General features: G+C 44.4%; 2 protein-coding genes across 6 annotated transcripts in view; both read right to left on the reverse strand.

Annotated features, from left to right (window-relative positions):
• Nucleotides 1–668: 668 nt before the first annotated feature.
• On the reverse strand, nucleotides 669–10,009 carry dnmt1 (DNA (cytosine-5-)-methyltransferase 1). 2 transcript variants are annotated; one of them, XM_029836597.1, is made up of 35 exons: nucleotides 9,792–10,009; nucleotides 9,327–9,363; nucleotides 8,934–9,041; nucleotides 8,629–8,839; nucleotides 8,459–8,531; nucleotides 8,265–8,349; nucleotides 8,141–8,181; nucleotides 8,002–8,053; nucleotides 7,853–7,936; nucleotides 7,638–7,747; nucleotides 7,397–7,515; nucleotides 7,213–7,305; nucleotides 6,971–7,122; nucleotides 6,638–6,825; nucleotides 6,516–6,530; nucleotides 5,611–5,794; nucleotides 5,430–5,527; nucleotides 5,119–5,266; nucleotides 4,913–5,028; nucleotides 4,638–4,839; nucleotides 4,431–4,564; nucleotides 4,186–4,362; nucleotides 3,877–4,101; nucleotides 3,598–3,790; nucleotides 3,413–3,503; nucleotides 3,202–3,336; nucleotides 2,832–3,114; nucleotides 2,612–2,753; nucleotides 2,242–2,408; nucleotides 1,974–2,151; nucleotides 1,685–1,880; nucleotides 1,436–1,599; nucleotides 1,240–1,356; nucleotides 1,021–1,114; nucleotides 669–949 (listed from the first exon to the last, which is right to left on the reverse strand). In XM_029836597.1, the coding sequence occupies exons 1-35, from the start codon at nucleotides 9,836–9,838 to the stop codon at nucleotides 912–914; spliced, it is 4,497 nt and encodes a 1,498-aa protein (XP_029692457.1). In that variant the 5' UTR covers nucleotides 9,839–10,009; the 3' UTR covers nucleotides 669–911. The 2 variants fall into 2 exon arrangements, with proteins under 2 accessions (XP_029692457.1, XP_011602391.2); XM_011604089.2 differs by lacking the exon at nucleotides 6,516–6,530.
• Nucleotides 10,010–11,539: 1,530 nt separating this feature from the next.
• The window catches only part of s1pr2 (sphingosine-1-phosphate receptor 2), a 22,027-nt gene continuing 9,337 nt past the window's right edge, over nucleotides 11,540–24,229 (reverse strand). For 2 of the 4 annotated variants that reach the window (XM_029836298.1, XM_029836297.1), the window contains 2 exons: nucleotides 15,057–15,220; nucleotides 11,540–14,639 (listed from right to left, as the gene is read on the reverse strand). In XM_029836298.1, the coding sequence (XP_029692158.1) occupies nucleotides 13,399–14,514 (1,116 nt within the window). In that variant the 5' untranslated portion in view covers nucleotides 14,515–14,639; nucleotides 15,057–15,220 and the 3' untranslated portion in view covers nucleotides 11,540–13,398. The remainder of the gene's footprint in view (nucleotides 14,640–15,056; nucleotides 15,221–24,229) is intronic. The other 2 variants (XM_029836299.1, XM_011604090.2) reach the window with 1 other exon arrangement.

The raw sequence follows: 24,229 nt of genomic DNA on the forward strand, positions 1-24,229 counted from the left end.
CAGTGATCCCTCGTTCATCGCGGGAGTTGCGTTCCAAAAATAACACGCGAAAAGTGAAATCCGTGAAGTAGTCAGCTTTATTTTTTTTTTATTATTTTACAATGCAATATTGAACTATAGAATGAAACCAAAAATCAAAACCTGTTTTAAAGCCCAAAATTTGTTTAAAACAATAATTTTAATATAGTAATACAAGGTTGGAAACATTGTCACTCGCGTATTTCAGTCCCAGCTGTGCCTCTGCGTCCTGACTCCGCTCCGCTGGAGCGTCTGTTTCTACTGAAGGCGCAGGAGTCTTTCTCCGAGAGAAGAACATTGTTATGGGTAGTTGTTGGCGCTCTCTTTTTCTGAGCAAGAAGATTTTTATAAACGGATATGCCACCTTCGATTATATTTGAGAACTGCAATGAACGACTCGCAAAAAAAATCCGTGAAGCAGCGAAGCCGTGAAAGATGAAACGCGATATAGCGAGGGATCACTGTAGTTTGAGACTTGAAATGATCCAAGGTTTACCTGACACTTTACACTAGATCCAACAGTTCTGATCCCTCTTTGTCCCATAAAGACTCCCCCTTTAATGTAAAGATTCATTTGCACTCTTGGTTTTCTTGCGATTAAGAAGCTTCATTGAAATCAAATGTGAAATAATCTGAGCAATTGCACAAGCTAAATTTCATAAGGGCTTTATTTGAAACATTACACATAGAAAAACTACATACAATATGTACCACACTGGATGGTCGATTCCCAGCAACATGATTAAAAGCACATAAAAAAACAATTGAAATGGTACAACACAGAATGTCCATGGTGACCACAAAATGACACAGTTGAAAGCTTATTTAAAAGGAATGAGTGCCTGAATCACAGGATTTTTGAAACCATTTCTTGCTGGGAGGTTATCCAAGAACTATTCAGAGAGCTCCATCTTCTCGTGTTTGACATTTTCTGCAAATGGGAGACTTAAGTTTATAAGAACTGTTCAACGTTCAAACAGGCATCGCAGGGACGAGACTCACCTGACGCCTGCTCTTGTTTTATTCGCATCGTGACGCACTTCTTGATCTCCAGGCCGATCGCTCTGGACAGTGGAGGAGGAACGGCATTTCCAACCTGGCAACAGGATAAACTTTATCTTTCAAACCATTTGAGGGCAGCAGCACGCAGGGTGTACTGGAAGATAATCCTCATCTCCCAGTATAAATAAGAACAAAAATCTCAGCATAATCACTACTTACCTGTCTGTGTTTGTCCAGAATGTTCCCAAAGAAACGGTAAGTGTCGGGGAATCCCTGAGAACGTGCACACTCCCTCACGCTGACCACTCGGTGCTGCTCAGGATGCAGGACACGGCCCTTAAATTCAAAAAGTTTGAGTTGATATAAGAAAATGGCACTTGGAGGTCTGATTTGAATGATATAGGACGGGTTCTACCTGTTTGCCCATCGGTTCAGGGTTGGTGACGGTTGTGCTGAAGAAGCCGTCCCACTCCAATCTGCCGTAGAGTCCTGCCCAGTGATTGTGGCGGTTCCCGGTGTGGGGCAGACACCAAGGAATCAGGGTGTTGAACTGCCTGTCTGCAGGGTCACATGGTGTCCCTAAAGGCACACGCGAACACATGATCAGATGTCTCCAAACCGTTCGCTTCTACTCCAGAGTTGAAGGAGAAATAAAGCTGAATACCTCCGGCACAAGTGCAGACGCCTCTGAGCGCACCGGTGCTGCTGCGTCCGTTCTTCTTATCCAAGTGCGTGTAGCGCAGTTTCTTCGTCATGGTGCCATCTCTCAGCCTGACCTCGATGTTGGGCAGATCTCTCCAGTCAGAGCCTGGAGCCAGTGGGATGTGACGCATTCGACCTTCCACCAGAGCGCTCATGTCCTGCGGGCACAATCCCAATTACGTTTATTCCTGCTATGCAAGTTATAATTGAGAGTTGGTCACAGAATGACAGAGGTGCCAACAAACCCCCACCTTGCAGATGTGATCTCTGAGAATGGGCTGGTACTGGGTGCCCCTGATCTGCCTCTGGAACCAGGACTGCGGCTCGCCGTTGTAGGAAATCTCCAGTGCGGATGCACCGTTGCGGATCTCGGGCAGATCGGACATGGTGTCTCTGACGGTGATGGTTCTGTAAATTCCGCCGTTTCCTCTGGTGGCAGACAAACAAACAAACAAACAAACAATCGTTTTTATGTTCCATGTCAGACTCCCAACTACAAGTGTGGAGTGTTTCCATTACCGTGTCACGTTACTGACGAATTTCTTATCGTCCACCACCACGTTTAGAGAACAAGCTCTGGGAGCAAACACATGCAAAGGCTCGGGGTAACGCGGCAGCTCTTCACCAGGAGCAGCGGCCAGGATTATTGCCCTGCGGCGGGTCTGGGCAACACCATACTGACCAGCCTAATGAGGAGGGGGGGGGGGGGGGCACCAGGTTAGGTGGTTTAGTAAAGCAGATCATCTGAAATGTTCAAGTTGAAGTTTAGGCTGTGCGAGATCACCTCATGTTAAAGCGTTCCCATGACCACTCAGGATAAAACATAAACCCAAAGATTAGGCTGCAGCCCTGATCACCACCCAGACGCTACATAAGTGAGGTCACTCACCTGAAGCACGCCAAACGTACACTGGTAGCCCATGCGCACCAGACAGCGCAGGGTCAGCTTCAGGACCATGGAGCTTTTAAATGAGACAAAGTTCCTCACGTTCTCAAGCAGGAAGAACTTTGGTCTGTAGTAATCGCAGTAACTGCAAGACAGGAAAAAAAATTAACCATAAACCAAGCAAAACACAGCATAGAATACATCCCAACGTTTGATCACACACCTGAGGTAAGACACAACAAGAGAGTTCTTAAAGGCAGAATATGTGCGAGAGTTGAAGCGGTTCATCCCACTGAAGCCTTGGCAGGGCGGCCCTCCGCAAAGCATCTCCACATCACCCTTCTGAGGCAGCTTCTGACCAAGAGAGTTGGTCTTCTCTCCAGACATGACCAGCTTCAGTAAGATGTTGCAGTCCTCGGTGAACACGGTTGCCCCGGGGTTGTTGAGCCTGAATGCCTGTGCTGCAGGCTCCCACATCTCGATGGCCCACAGACTCTCAGAGATGCCTGCATTTCAAATAAATGAATACTTGTTTGTGGAGAGCAGAAATGCTTGGTAGTATAGTGTAGTTGTGGGTGTGAAGCAGCATTTACCAGCCTGGTGGAATCCTTCAGAAAGTCCACCACAACCAGAGAACACATCCAATGTGCGATATTTGGGCACTTTAGGCATCTGTGGTTCATTAGGAGTGTCATGGGAGTCCTGCGCAGCCTTTCCTTTGCCTTTACCTTTTACACCCCAACAAAGAAGATTTTAGGATTCTCCACCTCTGAAATCAGTTACTTTTACACTTTTCTCTTTTACCTTTCCCTTTGCCCTTTCCTTTGCCTTTATGGGCGGCTGAACGAGCATGGTTTGGAGGGTCTTCAAAGCTCTTTGTTTTTGCATTGTAGGCCTGTGAAAGCAATCCAAAAATGAAGGACCTGCAGCTTAATGCTTGCGGCTTGATTACTAAACAACAAATTGCTGCATGACACCCGCAAGTGTACCTCTAGGAAGTAGAAGCGATCGGGTCCGCCACTAGAATATTCCTGGACGGGCTCATTCAGGTCCTCCCCATATTCCACTTGACAGCGTCCGAGCACTTGGGCCATATCGACGGTCACCTCTTCATCACTCCAGTACAGCTGATTGATGTCTGTGTGGTACGTGGCCTTAACACCTTTGTGAGTATTCTCAGGTCTAGTAGACGAAACAGAGATTAGTTGGCAATGTTAAAAGAAACGTGTTACAGAAGACAGACTTTGATCATCATTTCATGCGTTGACCTGTAGAATTTGTAGAGTCGCAGTTTGACCTCCGAGGTGTCGGGTTTCCCATTGCTGCGCTTGTGACAGAAGATCTCTTTGATGCGGCCGATCCGGAAAGGGTCTGGAGCATCCAGGTTTGAGCCCTTGATGTAGTCCGAAGACTTCCTGTAATATTCTGGATAAAGCTCCTCATCCACGTCATCTTTCCGATGGGAGCGTTTCATCGGGCTGGCTGGTTTAACACTGGGTTGGGAGCAAAAGATGGGTGTGTAATTGTCTTTTATGAATACGGTTCACCAAGTATCCCATTTTGAACCGTTTCCTCACCTAAAATTAAAAGCATCAGGAGGCAGGTAGACACTGTCTCCCACCTTGAACTGTTCCCCCTTAAAGCATGCCAGAGCAAACAGAGCCTTGGAGTCACTATCTTCATCCAATAATTCAAACACATGAGGTATTTCCTGTTCTTTTTGCTCGGTAGTACGAACACAGCTGCTGCAAAACCTGAGGGCAACAAAACAGTAAGATTAAAAACACCGTGGATGCAGCACTACATGTACTCGAGCACTTACTTGAACTTGCAGTCCTCTGATGGTGTGGTCTTGGGAGGAGTCTCAAAGCGGGCAAACTCTGGGTCATACCAGAACTGATAGAAGAAACTCTTCCCGTCATCCGCTATTACTTTGATATCAACATCCAAGCCGCCCTGATACAGAATCAACCAAAAAGGGTCAAAAATCTTGTATGAAGACAAAAACCTGCTCAGAGCTCATACTTGCCTCCATAAACCAGTTGTTAGATGGAGCTTTATACATGATGTTGACTTTGCCCTGCACATAATTGAGCTGCATGTCTTCACAATCATCCACGAGCACCAGCTCCAGAGGGTCAGAACATTCTCCCAGCACCGTGTGAATCCCACGCATGAACCAGTGGGCGTGAAACATTTTTCCATGCGTGTCCTCCCACAAAGACGTGATCCTGTAGGTTAACTCGTTAGGGTTATTTTATTTCTCACGCAATTGCTGAATTTTATACAAAACAAAAGACTCACCTTGCCAGAATCAGAGGAACGGATGGATCTTCTGAAGACACAGAGACGCAGTCTCCCACCTCCAACACCTCATCATTTATAGACACCTGCTTGTAGTAGTTCCTCTTCCCTTCAGTCTGAAAAGGAGTGGAGGCAAAAACATAATTTAGATACTGTACAAACAATACTGGGATCTTACAAATAGCAGCATCATGGAAGGAAATTACCAAAACTGGTTCACCAATCCAAGTCAGGTTGCATTCTGTCTGCTTCTTCCTCTTGGCATGAGAAACCTTTTTGGTTTTCTCTACTGGAGCGTCGTCTTCCTCAACATTTTCATCATCCTCAGCCTCCTTTACTGCAAGGTTAGGGCACCTGGATGCACATTAAAAAGTGCCACATAAGATGAACAATGAAGCACACTCAGACATACTGTATTCTTAATCATACCAATACATTTAGCACCAAAATAAAACTAGACCCATATCAGTGGAGACTCATACTATACCTTTAAAATTGTCCATTATGAATGACATACCTTCTTTGTTTACAAGCTTGTTTACTTTTCCCACTTCCTCCAAACTTGATCATGTCCTTGCAGGCTGTACACTTGCCACAGTCTGGAGATTGGCACACCTGATAAACAGAAAATGTGCAGATGTAAAACCAGCATATAATGCATGCAGTTATTCTGATGCTGAAAAACGGCCGAGGCTCACCTCGCAGACGCCACAGCGGTGTCTTTTCACCCCTACGACCTCTTTATCGTTCTGTTCTATCTGGTCAGAGAAGAACGTATCAAAGATCTGACACACCAGTTTGGTCGTGGTCGCCTTCGTCGGGCCCTTACTGTCCTTTTCTATCTTAGTGGGGTGACGAATGGCCTGTCTTCTGGCAGCTCTCCTGTCAATGAAAGAACAATTAAGTCCAGAAGTTGAGTCCACCGTTAAACGCCTGTCGAGTTGTGGAGCGATGGCACTGAAGCCCCTGGCAGTAGACACATCACATCAGGCCATGCAACATGAAAGGCAAACAAAACCAAACAAATGTACAAAAGAGACCTGTAATGGAGGTATGAACAACTGGAAAAGATCAGGAATTTGCAGTGAAGTATTTAGCGCGTGTATTTTACCGCTATCCACAACTTCTTCACAGAAAAATGAAAACTGCAGGAAAGCTTCTTTTCAAATCTTTCCTTTACTCTTTAAATTCCCCCTACATGCAGACATGTGAAGTTTAGCCTGGTCAGATTCTCAGAGCATCTAAACAGATTTTGTCTGCCCTCAGTAAAAAAAAAAAAAAAAAAAAAAAAAAAAAAAGTGTTTTGCTTCTCCACAATGTCACACATGCATTTTGGAATTTTCTTCCCTTATTAATGTAACTTCAATCCAAATTAATTTGTGGCCAAATTTCATCTAGATTCCTGCCCACCTACAAAACAAAGCTTGTTCTTTGGTCACTTTAATTGTCATCAAAATAAATATAAGTTACAATGAGAAGGGGGAAAAAAAACAAAAACCCTCAGCATGAGCTTTGATGTAAATCTCCGTCTGTAGTTTCTGCTAAGGCACACTAACAGACCACAATACAAGCTGTGGATGCATTCGCAATAAGGCCAACCTACCAGGACAGCAGCATGCTGCATTAGGAAATGTCAGACATAACACATTAGGGAGGATAAAAAAGGGGCAGAAAAACCAATTTGTTAAAAAAAAATGCATAACTTCAAACAGTCTTCATCCGTACCTCTTTCCTAGAGTGACTCCAGCCAGCTTGATTAGGTCTCTCATGCAGGGCGTCACGATGATTCGCTCTTCATCAGAGTCACCGGCCTCATCATAACTCTCCACTTGTTCCACAACAAACTGGGCGTGGCGCAGAAGTGTGTCTTCAGTGAAACAATTAAAGTTGAGTCCTGCCGGAGGCACCGTGGTCTGAAAGCAGCAATGCACAAGTGTGTCAAAGCTATACTGTCTCTTTTCCCCCCTCCCAAAAAGGTTGACCAAACCTCCTCCTAAAGTGTCACACTTTTAACATTTACCGACCAGTCTACCACTTCCAGTGCACACAAATGCTCACTTCAATCTTGTTGAGGAGATCCTCATATGTAGCTTCCCGATTCTTTTGGAGAAATTCCACCACAATCTTGCTCATATAAATTTTTTCCTGCATCAGTGCAAAGATGGGAGCATAGTCCTCACTGGAGTGCATTAGAATATAATCAGCAAATGCTAAAGAAAAGAAAAAAGAAGCAGCATTAGGATGGAGATAAACCAATACAGATATAATAAATCAGAAGTGGAGATGAAGTACTGAAGCACCTGTAGTGAAACCAATCAAAGCCTTTTCTCCTCCATCGAAACCGGTGATCCACCAGGCATTAATAGGTCCAAGCTTCTTGGCAGGAACCCCACCTGGGACAGAGTTCAACACTTAGCACAAAGACTGAGGCAAAAATGGAAGCAACATTTCATTCAAAAACAAAATATTGTAGGTTTTTAATACCATCCAGGCAAGGATTGTCATCATAAATGGGTTTGACGACACAGCTGAAATACAGCTCCACGTTCTTCTCGATAAGTCCAGAATCAAATGGACAGAGGTGGCCACGCTTGTCATACACACTGCAGGCACAATAGTTCCAAACGTCATTAACTGAACACCAGATTCTCCCACATGAAGTTCATTGTTGCGAAAGACAAACACACGAGGCAAGTGAATGCCATTTGACATTCAAACGATTTACCTGAAGTTTGTAATCTTGTGTTGCGGCAAATCCTCATAGCTCTCAAATCCGTCCTCATTTGAGTCGAACAGCGAGAGGCGCTCATCTGTTAGCATTTCAGGCTCATCCAGCTGGAGACAAAATAGATCGTTTCAGCTTCAACATTCCTTTGATCGGTACTGAGAGATCACTATTCATCTTTCTATAAAAATACTTTAGAATGTGAAAACACTTACGGCATTGTCGGGATCGCCTTGGAAAAACTTGAGATCGGAATCATCCAAGTATTGTCTACAGTCTTGGCACTTGGGGGGAGGGGTCTTTAAAGAGAGAGCACGTCAGTATGAAACATCGACATCAAATAAAATATTTAAAACACTATTACCTTGGCAGTAGGAACAGGCTTGGTCTCAGGCTTTATTTCTTCTGTAGACTCACTGCATGAAGAAAAGCATTAGTGTGTTAGAATATTGAAGACCATTCAAATATGCGTACACAGATTTTTGTGCAGATTCAGAACCTACTTTTCATTCGACTCCACTTTAAGGCGCTTCTCTTCCCGTGCCTGCAAACATTTGGAACTCATATTAAAGCATAACATTCCAAACAAACTCCTGACATTAAACAATTGCCAACAAAACACCCAACCTCTTCAATGTTATCGTCCTCTTTCTTGTCTTCATTTTGACCATTTGTAGAGTCTCCATTCAGGTCTTCGGACTTGCGTTTTTGACTAGGAGAAATCAACTTAAAATGAGAGAACTGCCCATTCATTTTTATAAAAAAAACAAAAAAACAAAAACAAAACATTAGTATAGTGTGTGCTTCACCAACATACTCACACTTTAGAGAACATAGACATAATAGTTGGCTGTTTCCCACTGTTTCGTGTAACCCTGGTGCTGGCTGGAGACTCTATAAAAAAAAAAAAAATAAAAAAAAAAAATTTACTTTGCCGTGTAGTTATTTCAACTGAATTGCTGTTGCATTATAATAAATACTGGAGACTAACTTTTGGTATCAGAGTTGGCCTTGCTCCTGCGCCCACCCTTCCCTTTAGAAGCAGTTGGTGACTTCATAGTCTCCTCTCCCTCCTGTACATCCATACTGGCCTCTTCACCATCTTCATCTTTGTGAGAACCATTTGTGTAACCATTTGAATTTCCATTTTCAAGATGAAGCTCTTTCCCAAGCAAAGCCTTTACTTTAGAAATATAGACCTCCTGGAAAAACAATAGATAAAGACAGGAAAGTAAAATATCACTGAGCAACACATTAAGAGTCTTAATCATTCTCATCTTGCAGCGAGTGATGTACCATTGATATCTCAGAGTTTTTCATGCTCTCCTCTAAGCTGGTAAGCTGATCCTGAGCATCAATATGCAGGAACTTTTGCACCAGCTTGAGCTTTTCTTTTACATGATCCTGGAACAGCAAGTCAAATAAAATGGCCAGCAGCCATCAGATTAGTTAAAATCCATTTTTAGAAAACCTGTGGTTAAAATATAATACATTATTTAGCAGAATTAGTGTTAGCTGACTTTGAGATTGTTTACCTAATTGAGATTTATATCTGAAATATAAGCAATTATTCATGAAAAGCTAAAAGAGGTAAGATCTATTGGTAAATATGATACACTGCGAATCAACACCTAATGACGAATAATTCTTAAAGATTAAGTGGAAAGAGGCGTCGAAAGCAGAAAGCACCTCTTCTGTGGATCCATCCTCATCCAGCACCTGCAGCCTGTGAACGAGAGGAAATAATAAATTAATAATAATCAGCAGCTTTGGTGACTTCAATGGAAAAGCAATAGAGCCAGTGTGATGCGAGCTAGCAGAAGCTAACGAAACTTCCTGAGTGGCGCCAAATCCGAGATGTTGTTCATCCACTGACAGACAAGCAGCTAACTGGCTAGCGTTGACAGAAGCCTTTCCAACTCTGCATGCGCTTTCAAGCTTGCCTCTTATGCGATAGCAAGCTAACATTAGCAGCGGGGGCTAGTCGAAGCGTACGGAGGAGCAGTGTCTAAGCGGACCAAGTATAGTCAAACTCCCAGGCGGCTTATTTACCGTGTTACAATGATGTGCGGTGTCGTGGTTTTGAAACTAGACAAGAGGCAAAGATGCTACATCGGAATATTACTAGCATTCATCTTATTACCATCACCTCACCTTTTCTTGACATCCTCTGGTAAAGACAGGGAAGTCCTGGTTGGCATGTTAACTAACGAAAATTTTAAAATGGAAGCAATAAAAGTGTGCTAAAACCAGATAAAACGACGCCTAAACCCACTGTTAGCAATCACAACGTGGCGACACCACTCGTTGGTTGACTCTTCTTCCAGTGGATGCTATAAGCGATTCAGGCGCGCGGGCCGTCTTTTCGCGCGGAAACCTGGGTGTTGTGGATTGTACCACTATATTAATCTAGGGGTGGAAGATACTAATATGGCGCTCTATATTTTGGAATTTCGTGTACTATCTAAGCGTACAAGAGACTAACATGAAACAAAACTATGTTGAAAACGAAAATAGTTGCAATATTTATTTTCAATTTTCTAAAACATATTTTTCAAGAAAATATCAACTAAGTTGTCACACCTTGACTGTTCCCTAGAGGTTGTGGACCACTGACCAAGCGGAAGCACTCTGAATGTTGTTTACTGATTTGTTGTCCGGGTGGACAGGAGCCGCGTTTTACAAATCGCTGCCATTTCAGTGAAATAATGACTCTATATAATCATTTAATGCAAGGAGTGAAATGTTATGCACACAGAAACCAAAGTCCCACGGTCACACCTTTTTATATGTAAAAACGAATCAATTAAACACGCACGCTCATGAAGACTCGTTTGTCCAACACCAATACATCAGAAAAGCACTGTGTTCAGGATGTTATAAAATAAGTTGCAGAGAAAAGGTGTGGATGTGGTGATGCATATTTGTGAGTCTTACCTCGCATAAACCTTCTCCTTAAATATTTGTATGTGTTTCATGTTTAACCGCTTCAATTTCGTTTACTCGCTATGCCTAGCTTTTACCGCAAGGTGGCAGTCTGTCACCTCTGGAAAAAATATGTTGTTTTTATTGATTGAAAAACAAGAGAATTGGGTTTTTTCCCGTATGAAATAAATAGTATGCGACAATACGTCCACAGCTATATAATTTTACTTAAATCAATTTTCTTCTCATCACCATCTGCTCAAATTGCACTTATTTATTGAGCAGTAACCAACTGATCTCACCTGATGTTTATGGCTTAAAAGGCATCTTCTTTGAATTAAATGTCTATATCATGATAGTATTTTTTTGTTTCTTGGCAATTACAAAGTAAATAAATCCTGAATGTATTTGTGGGGCAATCAGCTTTTGTATACACAGTTCTATTTTGCCTTTCAGGTTTCTGAATCTGGTGTCATCCTGAGGATGACTGCAGAGTCTTGGCAGACCTCCCAACCAGTGCAGCCTCCTGGGGTTAGTTCAGTCCTGTTCCCACCCAGGAATCTGGGATGTCTGACAAAAAACAGACCCAACTTTCCCAAGGCCACAATAATTCAACCTCTCTCCTCGCCCAAAGTCCCCCCTTACCAAAAAAGCATCTCCTCGGACTTCTCTTTATGTCGCTGAGAATTTCTGCTTTTCTCCATGCTTTGCCATATTTCCCTTCCTTGTCCTATTTTGCTTTAGCCAAGGTAAAAAGGCTGTGATTAATGACTAGGTAGTATTTGTTTGTACAGTTTTGGGCTTTCGTGTTGACTCAAGTGTGTGGTGACCCTGTCAGGGCATGTTTAATTGCATGCTGGATTTGAATACTTTTTTAGTTCCGTGCACAATTAATCATGGTTTCAAAAAGTCCAAAAGAAAAAAAGAAGCTGTAATTACAGTTTGACTCAGAAACAAACTCAAACATGCAAAAGATGTTCTTTTAGTATTTTATTCATTTTGTAAAAAAGGGAATGCAGTTAACAAAATGTTTATGTACCTACATTAGTGTTTTCAGATTGTACCAAATGAACACAGGTAGCGTGCTACTGGACACACAAGGCTATTGCACACAAGACATTATTTCATACATCACAACTCAGACATATTATACAAAGATACTTACATAATTACAAAACACACAGAGTTCGTCTTGATCATGAATTCATAGTCAAGCAAAACACATGGAAGTGATGGGTAACGCAGAACAGAGCATCTCTGCGTCTGGAAAAAACAAGTCGGGGAAAACAAGCGAAGCTGCCAAAGTGCTTTTCACCATTTCTACTTGAAAAATTAATTCCAAAAAGAAATACAGAGGAAGAAGAGATTTAAATGTGTGACGTCTAGAGGAAGAAGATTATTGTATCCCTAAACAACAGGAACCGGACGCTGAAAAGCAGGACTTCCTTCGGCTGAGGGAAGCCGTGGGGTTGCTGGACGCCGCAGAATGAGAATGAAGCTGACTTCCTGGGGAGGGCAGCCCTCCTCTCTGCATCTGTAACCGGATCCGTCCTCCATTCTGAAGGGTCTCATTGGAAAGATGAAACCTTTGCACATCTTTAGTTGTGCAAGGCTGTAGGTCAGACCGGAATGTTCAAAATCTTTGTTCATGGTGCTTTTTAGGACTTCACAGTGCCAGTGACACCCACCCCCCACCCCCCAATTCTCCACTCTCTGAACGTCAATGTAATTCAAAATAATGGTCGATAATACTGTCAAAAACGGAGCACCGCCCCAAACACTTCATACATACATTCATTCAGCCTATAGCTCCCAAAGAGGAAGTCAGGGACAGAGGCGGCACTCTGCTGCTACAACACTGTCGGGACGCGGGTCAGGTGAGTCAAAGCTGCTGGCCAGCTGTCCGCGAGGGACATTCATCAGTGCCAAACTCATGTCGGGAAATGCACTGTCTGATTTGGCCTTCCTCTGCAGACGCTGAGATCCACCAGACAACAAACAAGAGCAAGATGGGAAAGGTGTTAGTGGTACAAGCTGGAGCTGGATTATATCATACAAGTCATACAAGTTTACAAATAAGTTAGGAGTTCATGCATTAAATGTACGCGGATTAAGTATGTTTGATGTAGTTAATCAAATCGTTTAAACAAGGTTATATAAGGAATACATAGCCCTGGTTTTCTGGAGGGAGTGCGTGTGGTTATTTGGCTTCGGTGGAGTGAAGCGTGGAGTCCATCGCTGCCTCCGTTTCCTGAGGAAGCGAGCAACGAATCAGGCTTAAAGATACAAACCTTATCATATCATTCAAGGAGCGTAACAGGTTAAACTTTTAAAAGAGTCACAATCTCTGATGTCATCTACAAAGTGCAGCTTTGAAAGCGTTGCATTGATTGCAGTTCTTGCGAGGCCCAAACAACTCCCCATAACTATGACATTATAGGTGTTATACTGTTTTTGGCTTTTCATAACAATGCGACAGTCATTGAGAATGGTTTGCGTGTCTATTAACTACTGCGAGTACCTATTTTACCCAGTATCTATTTTCACATTTTTCATCCCTAAGAAACTGGTTCCATTACTTCTTTGCCTTTTTACCTGGTGGAATCACTTTAAAGCTGATTGTGAATTCACACAATTTTGATTGTTCTCGGAAAAAAACTCTTTTGATGGCTGTTGCCACCTCGGCAGACCTGAGTCTGTCCAGGAAGTCCTTGCATGTTTTTTTAATTTATTTTTTAAACTTTACCTTGCTCTCGGATCCTCTAAACATACTTTGGTTCGCTCGCACACAGAAACACACACACAATCTCTCACACACACTCTTCTGTGCACCGCATTAGACACAGGTGGTGCAGTCTTGCATGATAGGCGTGGTCTGGTGTTCATGTTTGTTGGTGCAGTGTTCCAGAGAGCTGGAGCTCTTTAGAGGGACCAGGCAACGGTCAGCGGGCCTCCCGCTTTGCAGCACCCCCCAGCAGCACAACACGCGCAGAAACTCCTTCCTCATATCCTTACTGCGCAATGTGTAGATCACCGGGTTAAGTGCCGAGTTCAGAGTGGCGAAGCCAAAAAACATTTGTGATTTGGAGAGGATTGGGCAGAACTGGATCTGACAAAATGAATCCAAGAGCAGGATGGTGAAAGCAGGCAGCCAGCACATGATGAAGACGCCCAGCACGATCGTGACGGTTTTTAAAAGGGCATAGGCGGCGGAGTTTGTTGCTTCCTGGTGGCTGGAGCGTACAATCAAGTAGATTTTCACATAGAGGATGACAATAGAGAGCAGTATGATGCTGAAAATGGTGACGACAAAGAGGATGTACTTCTTCGAATACAGCGGCAGGACCGCCGAGCATTCTGGGAGGTTGTTGATGCAGTTCCAGCCAATAATGGGAAGTCCTCCGAGCAGGATCGAGGTGACCCAAGAAGCTCCTATCAAAAGAAACATGCGACATGTCTTGGTGGAGCCGTACACCTTCACTTTGGTGATTGCGAGATAGCGCTCCATCGCTATCGCCAGCAAGCTGAAGACCGAAGCTGCCAGGGCAATAAAAACTGTACCTTCCCGGATGAACCACTGTATGGGCATCAGATCGAAGGTCCTCGACCCCGAGAGAAAAATGTTGGCTATGTAGGCCGAACCTGCGAGCAGGTCCGAGAAGGCCAGGTTGCCGATGAAGAAAAACATGGCGGAGTGGAACTTCTTATTGCGGCAGACGGCGATTAAGACGAGCAGATTCTCCAGGATGATTATGGTGCACAGGACCACAATGACAATGTTCAGGGTGGGGAGCTGCTTTTTATCCTCAATTCGTTTATCCAGATCCTGGGTGGTCAGGTTCTTCGCAAAGACATAGTAGGAGTGGATCAGGCTCTTATTGTAGTACTGGGAATACTTGCTCTTCATGGCGACAGGATGGCAGAGCACAGCGGCTTTACGGCAAAGATTCATTCACACAGTGGAAGTGTACAAACTTTCTAAGCCAATCTTTGTCCTCCAAGGACACTGGGAGGGCCCAGGCTGGGAAGGAGATGGCCCGTCCCACAGTCACGTCTAAGGAACTCTATATGGGTCACCTGCGGACACACAGAAAGGAAGAGACGGCCTGTGTTACTTGCTGCACAGATAAAAATCACTGTAACTAAATGGAAAAGTTGGTCAGCAAATGCTAAGCAGTCTTCCTCCAAAATGCATTCAGCTTTACATTTCACGCACACTGACAATCATGTTAAAACTAAACAGTCTCGCAGTACTTACTGTTTTAAATCTATAACTGTAGCCCCAGAGGCACACAGGCCACAGGTGTAACTGCTCTAAAGGGAATATTGTAAAGTTGCCAGGGAATTGTCCTGTGTTATCATCAAGACTTTGCCTATTTTTGACTATCCAACCTGTGCAGGTGGAGATAAGGTCAAAGAATTAAAGAGGGAGGCAGAATGCCGGGGCTTACACAAAGGGCTGCACTCACAGACTGAAGGAGAAATTCCACTAACCCTGTCCGCACACTCGGCTGTCAACACATGGCATTGTTGTGGGGAGCGAACCATTCCGCTCCAGTGAGCCCCCTCTTGTAACTTCAGAATAGCTCACGGATCAGCCAGACTTCTTAATCGTTCCAACCAGCTCGCAGATGTCAACAGCAGATCAAATATCGAGTCTGAAAGGCCAGATATCTGTAAAAATCCAATCCCAGCCAACTGCTCAGAATAATTACCATTCTCAAGATTTCCGTCAATCTATCAAGTGACTGAAAACATAAACGTCCTGACCAATATTAAACACCTTTGCCCTATGGTGGTGTCAAGTCTTTTTGACATGATTCAAAAAGTCTGTTAACGCTGGTGTAGCTGTAAATTATTCATAGAGGAGCCTGTAAACAGAACAAGATGGACCGCAGATTTAGAGTTGCAAACAAAGGAAACTCAGAGCTGCTCTGGAAATCTAATTAGATGCAGAGCTGATGTTTTAAACCTGTCAGTGGTAACGAGATCCCTCTGCAGAGCGGCTCCAGATGTAACTGAACACCGCTGCCTCCATCCAACAGCTGCAGCAGCTCTGTACTGCGAGCGCCAGTGGATGCTGGAGGTGCCCGAGCTTCAAAATGGAAGGGAATGAAACATGGAGAGGGACCAGGACAAAGACAGAAGGGAGCATGCATGTGGAATGGCATCTGGACACAAAGGCAAGAATCTGAGACATCGCTGTGACGTCCACGCGCGGATTCAGCCGTGTGACGTGCTGCGGCACGCCAAATTCAACTTAGCGCATGCACTGAACTCTGGCTGAGATGTGAGCGGCTTGCACGGGGAGATGCAACTGGTTACTGGTAATGAGCAACGCCACATTTCCTCAAGCAGGAACAAAGAACAATGGCCTCCCTCGGTGCGGAGAGCCTTGCCCCTGAGTCTCAATAATAAGACAGTACACTTCCATTTGGATCTGAGCGATCTTATCTGACACACTTATCTGACACACGTTTCCTGAATATGAGTGTGTGTGTCTATGTATGTGTCTGTGTGTGTATGTGTAGAGTGTGTGTAAGCTGCACCAGTGCAATTACATTAGGCTACAGTTCTGCAGCCTATATTGATTTTCTTATTGGAAAGTTAGATACACAGAGCAGTTCTCTACCTCCACACCCTCCAGTCTGCTGAGAGGAAAAACTTGCTGAGTGCTCTCTGGCCCGTTGTGCAGACAGCTCAAGCTTTTCCTGTCACCTTCAGTCCTCTGCATCTGTCATCAAGGGGTTTCACTGTGTACAGGGAAACCTGACAGGCTGGTTCTCCTGCAGCTCGGTCTCATTTCTGCCCTGCCCCTCTACCTGCCATGTGGCACTCGGGAGTTTCCTCAGCGACTGCGTGGCGACAATGCAGACTTCCTGCTGCCAGACACCAGTTTTCACTTTCAAGGAGGGCGCGATCATCGTTCCGGCTCCCTTAGCATTACATAAAGCTAAGCACATAAAGCATCAGCATCTAGCCTGGATTCTTAATTATTAATACCTTAAATTTAAAGTGTGTTATCTATACCTCACAGATCAGTTTCAATTAGTTGACAGAAATGCACATGCAAAAGTACACGGCACAGAAACACTTGCATATGTTTTTTTTTTTTTCCTTTGTGGTTTCACAAATCAGAAGCAGAGAACAAACACAGTCAGACACAATATCCTGTGTACTGTTCACAGAAAGCACAGACAAAACGTTAGCTAATAAATCGAACAACCAAAAGTTTAAACAAAGTTAAACAACTAGGAAGGGGGGGGGGGTTTAGTTTAGGTAGTTTATCTAAGACCCAGAGCGTCTCAGAAGAGAATAAAGCCCGTCGCTGAAATTGGACTCTTGTTTTTTTAACCCACAACAGACAGCTCCATCACGGGATGACCACACGACAAAAGCCTCAGGTCTTTTTCCCAGAAACACCTGATAAGCCCCAATTAGCAGAGCATCTGCTCACCAAAAACAGAGGTAACGCTGCACCATTACACCAGCTGCTACCTGTGACACTCCTCTAGGAACCAGCTCTGTTTTCACTGCAGGGGAGGAAACTTAGCTAAAACCAGAGGTTAAATGGACCCAGGTCGTCATTGAAATGCCCTCGCAGCGTGTTTCGCACAGCCTGTTCACGTGTTGGAGCAGTTTGTCGCCTCAAACATCTTGTGCTTTTCACACTCCATGCACATTGCTGTCCGTGGCAGATTATATTAATCACCACTCCTTACTTTAATGTTGAAATTCACAGAACAAAAAAACTAATTAAAGAAGTTAAAAAGTGACTGTTAGGCATTTCTGCTAGTAAAAACAGCGCAATATAGATGTTTTGTTCATTAGAATGCTGTCTGATGAGTGAAAAAATGCCTATTTTTCACATTTTAGTGGAATTTAATGACTTCCTGCACTCTGGAAGCGAGAGACCAGACTTTTCTTTTGGAACTTCTTTCATCTGTTCTTGGTTTTAGGAACAGTTGCATGTTAATCCATCAGTATCTGCATCAGTCAGTTATGGGTTCCTGTTCAGTGTAATGGCAAGATCAGTGTGTGTAGAATATCAGCGTATATTATCTGTAGCAGTTTTTCGTGAAAACTGTTTGCATGTGTGTGTGCGTGCGTGTGTGTGTGTGTGTGGTAGACAAGTGCAATGGAAAAGATAAATGCTCATTTCATATGGAACTATAAGCAAGCAAATGAGGTTTTTGGGGCACTTCAGTATTAGTGGCATAGAGGCGTCAGGGTGACCTCAGAGCGTGTGCAGAAGAGCTGTAATCCTAACAGGAAAATTCCATGTGCAACGCACAGCAACATTGTCAGAACATTTCCCTGGTCAAGTGTTGACATGTCAAACACTCTTGGAGAAAACACAAGTCCTACCACAGAGCTTCACCACTTTTACCAAAGGAGCTTCAGTTTTATGAAAATGATTTAAGAGGAGGATCCCATGCGTGCAGCTTTTAGCACTAGTAGTTTAAAATTGGCCCAGAACAGATGGGCCCTTTAAGATAAACTGTTGTGTATGTATTTCAAGCCTCTGTGCAACCATGCTGTGCAACCACAGAAAGAAAATGATTTACTATTTCTACTCAGTGGCGGCTAAAACCTACAGCTCTGTCCATCACTGCATCACAGGCCTTGTGTGTGTGTGTGTGTGTGTGTGATTTTTTTTTTGTGTCAACGCACCAACCTCATTGATTGTTCACGGTCAATTTCTGGGAATAAGCATCAGGGTTTCCGCTATCACTGTAACTGGGATGAAGTGGATCCATTCTGCTGTTGCACGAGTCCTCTTCTGCATTCAGGCCCTTCAAATGACCCCCACACGGACAGATCAGGGACGGCATTCATGCAGAAAGTCTTATTTCGTGGGACCGCTCACATAATGTTTGTATAAACCCTAAACAGGGCCTGCGTTAATCTTAAACCGACACCATTATCTCGGCCGCACGCCACAGAGAGCGCACTGATGATGACAACTTTGGGGAGATGATCGCGTCAAAAAGCAGAACTGAAAAGTCGACTCACGACCAACAATTTAAATTTTCATTTAAGAACTGTCAAAATATAAATCACATAATTCCAAACAAGTTAACAAGGATTTTCAGCTTTTCCTCCTGAATGTCAGCATAGACATGCAGAATCATAAATACAGCTTATGAATGCCCTTCAGTCCTGTCTCATGGTGCTGCTGGGATTTGTAATGCATTTTAAAAAAATACATAATGACAATAAAAAGCTTTTTCTTCTCCTCTACTGGAATGTCTGAGGATCTGTTTTGAGCTGATCACCTACGATACCACATTTCCTAAAATAGAAAAGGCAGCGTGACCGTCTGAGCTATGCTGAAATCAAACATTAAAGTTAACAGGATCTCACCCACTACGCATAAAGTCAGTGGTCGAGTTAAGTAGAGAGAAGTGCGCCGGTTATACAGCCGAGAGGCAGGACACAGATACCAGAAGGGGGGCTGAAAATGCCTCAGACTCGAGGGAAGAGAGGAAACGAGAATTCTTCAAACGATGATGAGATAAATGCAAAACATGCCAACGTAAGGGGTCATGAGGGGTTTGCGTTATCATCACAAGAGTACAGACGAGAAGTGTAACTTTGTCAGATCAAATTTTTATCATCCTTCCTCTTCTCGATTCTTACTGTGACCAGACGAGCGTGCTTCATTTGGGCATATAAGCCGCTGGAGGGGGGATGTCCCCGATACAGGGCTTTATCGGATAATTAGGGATTGCCCTTTCGCTTGTGAATGCATCTGACAGTTTGGGCACAGCCACTTCTTAGGGGGTCCGTTCTGCCGACATGGTTCAGCCAGAACCAAACAGCACTTGACTTGTTTTGTGAACGATCTCATTTCCTGCTCTCCTCCTCCGCTCATCTCTGCTGCTTCGTTCTGGCCTTCTCTGTCATGTTGCAGCAAAAGGGACTCCCCTCCCCCCAGGTTGCCTAGTTTTGGGGTGGGGTGGTGGGATCTCAATGGGTGGCGCCTGAAAGGCAATTATCGCAATGCTTTCACCCTCGGACCGTCACTGTCAGACTAAGCTGCTAGATTCCAAATTATGTATATTTTGCAAAGCTCTCATTTCCATATTTGCTTTCATGTCGCTCCCTGACTTGCAGAGCCACATCATCTGCACCCTAGGCAGCCACCCCCCCACCCCGACCAACATCACCACCTCGTCCTCCTCGTATATTTTAAACTTTACCAGAGATCAAAGGACACGACCACAAAGTGGCACATCAACAAGGATTCATTTAGCTCACATCTGGAACAGACATGGTCTTAGAGACCCTATTAGAGCACAATGACACATCTCTGTTCAGGGTTAGAAGAAGAATTTGGAATGATTCAAGCTGCTTGTTTATTAACACCATTGGCTCATTACAACAAATAAATGCAAACCAGGGACATATAAATACCGTTATGGAGCTTAAAAAAAGTCGTATTCTCAGAATTAAATAGCGTAAACCATAAATAGAGTCAAGTAGTCAGGTCTGTGTGTGCAAAGAGTGCTAGTGTTAACCACATGGTGTCTCAGGCAGACAGAGTGTGCATGCAGGGAGATCCGGTCTGGCTGGCCTGCATCACAAACCCGAGGTGTTAACGCTTGCTTTAAGTTTCAGATCTTCTGCACGTTCACACGTTTCCACGCTCTTTTTTTTTTTTTTTTTTTTTTACAAAGAAGGCTCCACTAATGAATAGCTTTGAATCCTCTTTTTGGCCTCTTTTGTCCTCGATCCCTACTCGTATTCTACTCGTATTCTACTGAACTCCACCCCTTCTCATGTTCTGGTGCGTTGCTGTGAAAATGCGAGGCTGCCGTGACAGCTCGTGATTATTTGCTGTATGGCATGCCAGTAAGCACAAGACATGCAATTGTCCTTTATGTCCATGCATTTCTGTATGTTTGGGAACATGGAGGGTCGCAGTAAGTGTGACAATCGCGTTTGTTCCACCGATGCTGTGACGATCATGGGACCGCATGCCAGAAGCAGGGGAGGGAAGCCATATAAAGATGCACACAGTGACAATGGATAACATCTACACAGGCTGACGCACAGCAGCACAAGGCAGCTGGGATTACTCCCACTGACAGTCCACCAACAAGACGATGACTCGATAGAGACCCTCCATCTTTCCGTGTGGTAGAGCACAAGGAAAGGCTCCAGATTTCTCTGGCAAAGGCGTCCATTAAACACAGCTCTCTCATGAGAACAACATGGTTGCCTGGAGAGGGATCGGTGTTGTGTCCACACAGCCCACAGTTGTTCCTCTCAATTTTATGGACGATTTTCTTTTTTTGCTTCAAATCACACAATCTCTTATGATGTCAATATAAATTGGTATGAAGCCTTGGGCAGAGGGTAAAAAAAAAGTCGCAAACTGATTTCAAAAGACCAGCCGGTGTTTGTTTTGAGAGGGAGCCAAGGGTAATTAACATTAGAGTTTCGGAGCGATGCACCGTCTGCTTGACTTCCTTTCCCCCACTGTAAAGACTTCGTTTTACGCAGATTTAGTGAACCCCAAGGCCAGCGTTGACGAGATCTTTTATAGTAGCACTTAGAAACAGTGTCGTGGTGCAACATTTGCTGGGGAGGATGAGGTACCAGCTCCTTGACTGTGACCTAGACCCCAATGATGTGACACAGGCGGTTGAGCAAATGTCACATTAGATTGACATCAGTGGAAAGTCTGTCAGTTGAAATGGAGCAGTCTGACCCCTGTCAGGATGTCTGTTTGGCAGGAGGTTACATCAATCAAGGCTGAGGAGAGCCTCGGGCTAAAACACAACCATTTGCTTTCTGTTTATGGACTGGCTTTAGCAAATCTGACAAAAATCTTCGGTGGAAAGAAAATCAATGGCTTTAACAGGCTCTCGCTGGCTGCATGGGGCAATTCCTAATCCAGGAAAACTGCTTTGGGATGTGAGGAGGTGGGGTGTTGGACTTATCCCTGTTGAGATTTCCAGCTGCACAAACAAAGCCCGGCGGATAACAAAAGCTTCCAAGAGAGGAGCCACAGCATCTTCATATGTACCTGCTCCAGGATGGTGCTGGTGAGCAGAAACCACGGCATGAGCATGGCGATTATATCTGTCACCCTGAGACTGATCTACTTCACTTCATAAACTGCACTACCTGACCTGCTGCTCCCGCTCAAACCCACAATATTAACCCCAAAACGCAACGCTCCTTTCGCTCGCTCCTGTCTCTGAGACCTGCCAAAGGATCTGAAAATGGCTGATTGAGCAGCATCTGCATCATTTCCACCTGGCAGCTTTTTAGAACAAGAGCTGGTCCAAGCTTGACACAAGATCAACCTGATCCTTACCTTGGAAGGTTTCAGGAAATCACTGCATGCTGCTACAAGCATTAGCACCTTTTCACGATGGAGGGGGTGAAATAGTTTGGCCAAGTCCCTCAAGTGGAAAAAGAATGTCACAGGATACTTTAAGCTAATGGATTTTTCCTTACATTGATCCAAACCTTGTCCCACGATAATGCCGCACCTTTCGCCCCTGCACCAAACAACAGCTGATATAAATGTTCATATAATAAGAGAGGAGTAACGCAATCTGGAGTGACATCATGAACTCAATCATACAGACAAAGTGGGTGAGAAGCAGAAGGCTGTGCTTTTGCTTGTGTGATCTGAGATACTCCCAGCCATTGGACATGAATCACACGGTTACATGTTGTCAGCTGTGTGTTGTGACTTGTGCTTCAGCAGTTAACACAAGGCTTTTTTTGTTTTTTTTAGCTCCAGTTGCCACACCCAAGGAAAAGTGTTTTCCAGGCAAAGAGGGAGCACCAGCTACACACCAGCAGGCTGCCAGCAGATTCATGTCAGAGAATAGCTCTCGAATAAAACTGAAACACCTTCATTGTCTCATCTGTTCTTCCAAAGTCCCTATTCTTTTTTCCCCAAAGCCTTTGTACCTGTTTCCATTGAACCGGGTGAAAAAGCCAGGGCACCTCAGGCAGGTCGCTCCTCTGATCTCCCAGTGTCGTTACCCACCCAGCATGGATGAATAAAGTGGTGCGTGTAGACAACAAAAGATAAGTCATTCTCCCAAAGGAAAAGCCTTCTCGCCGTATCCTATAAGCAAACCGCTCTCAGGCCTGTGCTGAAACTCGAGCATCCACCAGGGATCGACACCAGCCGCCCGCCCACCGCCCATCCCTGCCTTCAACCCCCAAGTGACCCATTCTAAAAAAAAAAAAAGCCCTTAAAATGTCGTTCCCATCGCTGATCTACCATGAATTTACTTATCGGGCTGTGCACTTGTACATCTGTTTATTTATTCATCTATTTGAATGCAATTCTCACGCTAGCCCAGGCTGTCCCCATTGAGAAGGGTCTGTTTACAACAGTTTTATAGAGGAAGCCAGAGAACAGAGCATGAAGCAGGGTCAGAAACATGCAAATCCTGAACCTGTGATGTCTGCTGGAGCCCCAATCTAAGATGAAAAGAATCGAAATTCCCACATTGACTATTAGCACAAATGTCATGTGAATGTGGAGGAAACTGTCTTGCCCGTGAAAGGAAATGTGAAATAAAATTGAAAGGTCGTCGTGGGGGTGGAGGGTTCTGGTGCAATGAACAGTGGAGAAACGCGGACCAAAGGCGGACAGCCATCCATCTGGTTGTATCACCTCCCATCTTCAGCACCTGATCCAGAAGACTGCACTAAACAAGCAAAACCAGCCGCTCTTGCACAACATGTGCATCAAGAAACCTGTTGACAGAGCCTTCAACACCTACTAGTCCTCTTCTGCTGCTGCTGAGCGTGCTTCCTCCTCACCCCCTACTCCTGATGTTATCACAGAGAGGTGTTTGGTTCATTCAAAAGGCTTTGTAGCATCCATGCGCATTTTACTGGGTTTGGGTTTGGGTTTCTAGACCCGTATCCACGACTGGACCTTGAGATAATGCCACCATTCGCTGCCTTTTCAGTTTCCATCAGCCAGTTGGTGAAAAAAGCAAAACAAAAACCAAGACAGCAGCAACTACAGGGTAAAGAATGATGGATGGAGGCTTTTATCTGGGCAATAAACATCAGTTCCTGCAGCTTATCATCTTATCTCGTTCAGATTTAAGCATTCTTCCACCACGGGATGCTTAATGGCTGTCCTGCTGACACCTACGCATCCTCTTCGGCAGGTTTTATGCTTTCGCACGAAAGGAAATGATGTTTGTTCAGTGAGTTGCATCTTTATGACTGTACAAATACAAATCATCTACCAGGGGTGGCACACACATTACCCCTCAAATGCCTCTCTCTTTTTTTTTTTTAATGTGTGATGTATTTTCTAGTTTACAAAAAATTGCAGTGCAACGTTGTGGTTTTGCTTGTAAAGGTTCGAAACTTCCCAGCCCAGATTAACTCTGGTTTGTGGGGGGATAATGGGGGCTTTTGTCTTATTAATACATCCTTGCAACACAATGCCTTCTTTAGAGTGACGGATGAACAAGCCTCAACAACGTCGGAGGGGTCAGAGCTATAGGGGGCGGCGGAGGAGGGGGTTCACAGCAGGCCGCACAACGGCTGGGGGAAACTGCGTGCGTGCATGCGTGCGCGTTTGTAGGACGCGCCTAAGGTCAGGCTCCAAAGACCGCTACACAAAGTATGATGCGGCACACGGCATCACTCCCACCTCCCCC

This window comes from Takifugu rubripes, chromosome 5, assembly GCF_901000725.2.
Source record: "Takifugu rubripes chromosome 5, fTakRub1.2, whole genome shotgun sequence".
NCBI classification, from domain to species: domain Eukaryota; kingdom Metazoa; phylum Chordata; class Actinopteri; order Tetraodontiformes; family Tetraodontidae; genus Takifugu; species Takifugu rubripes.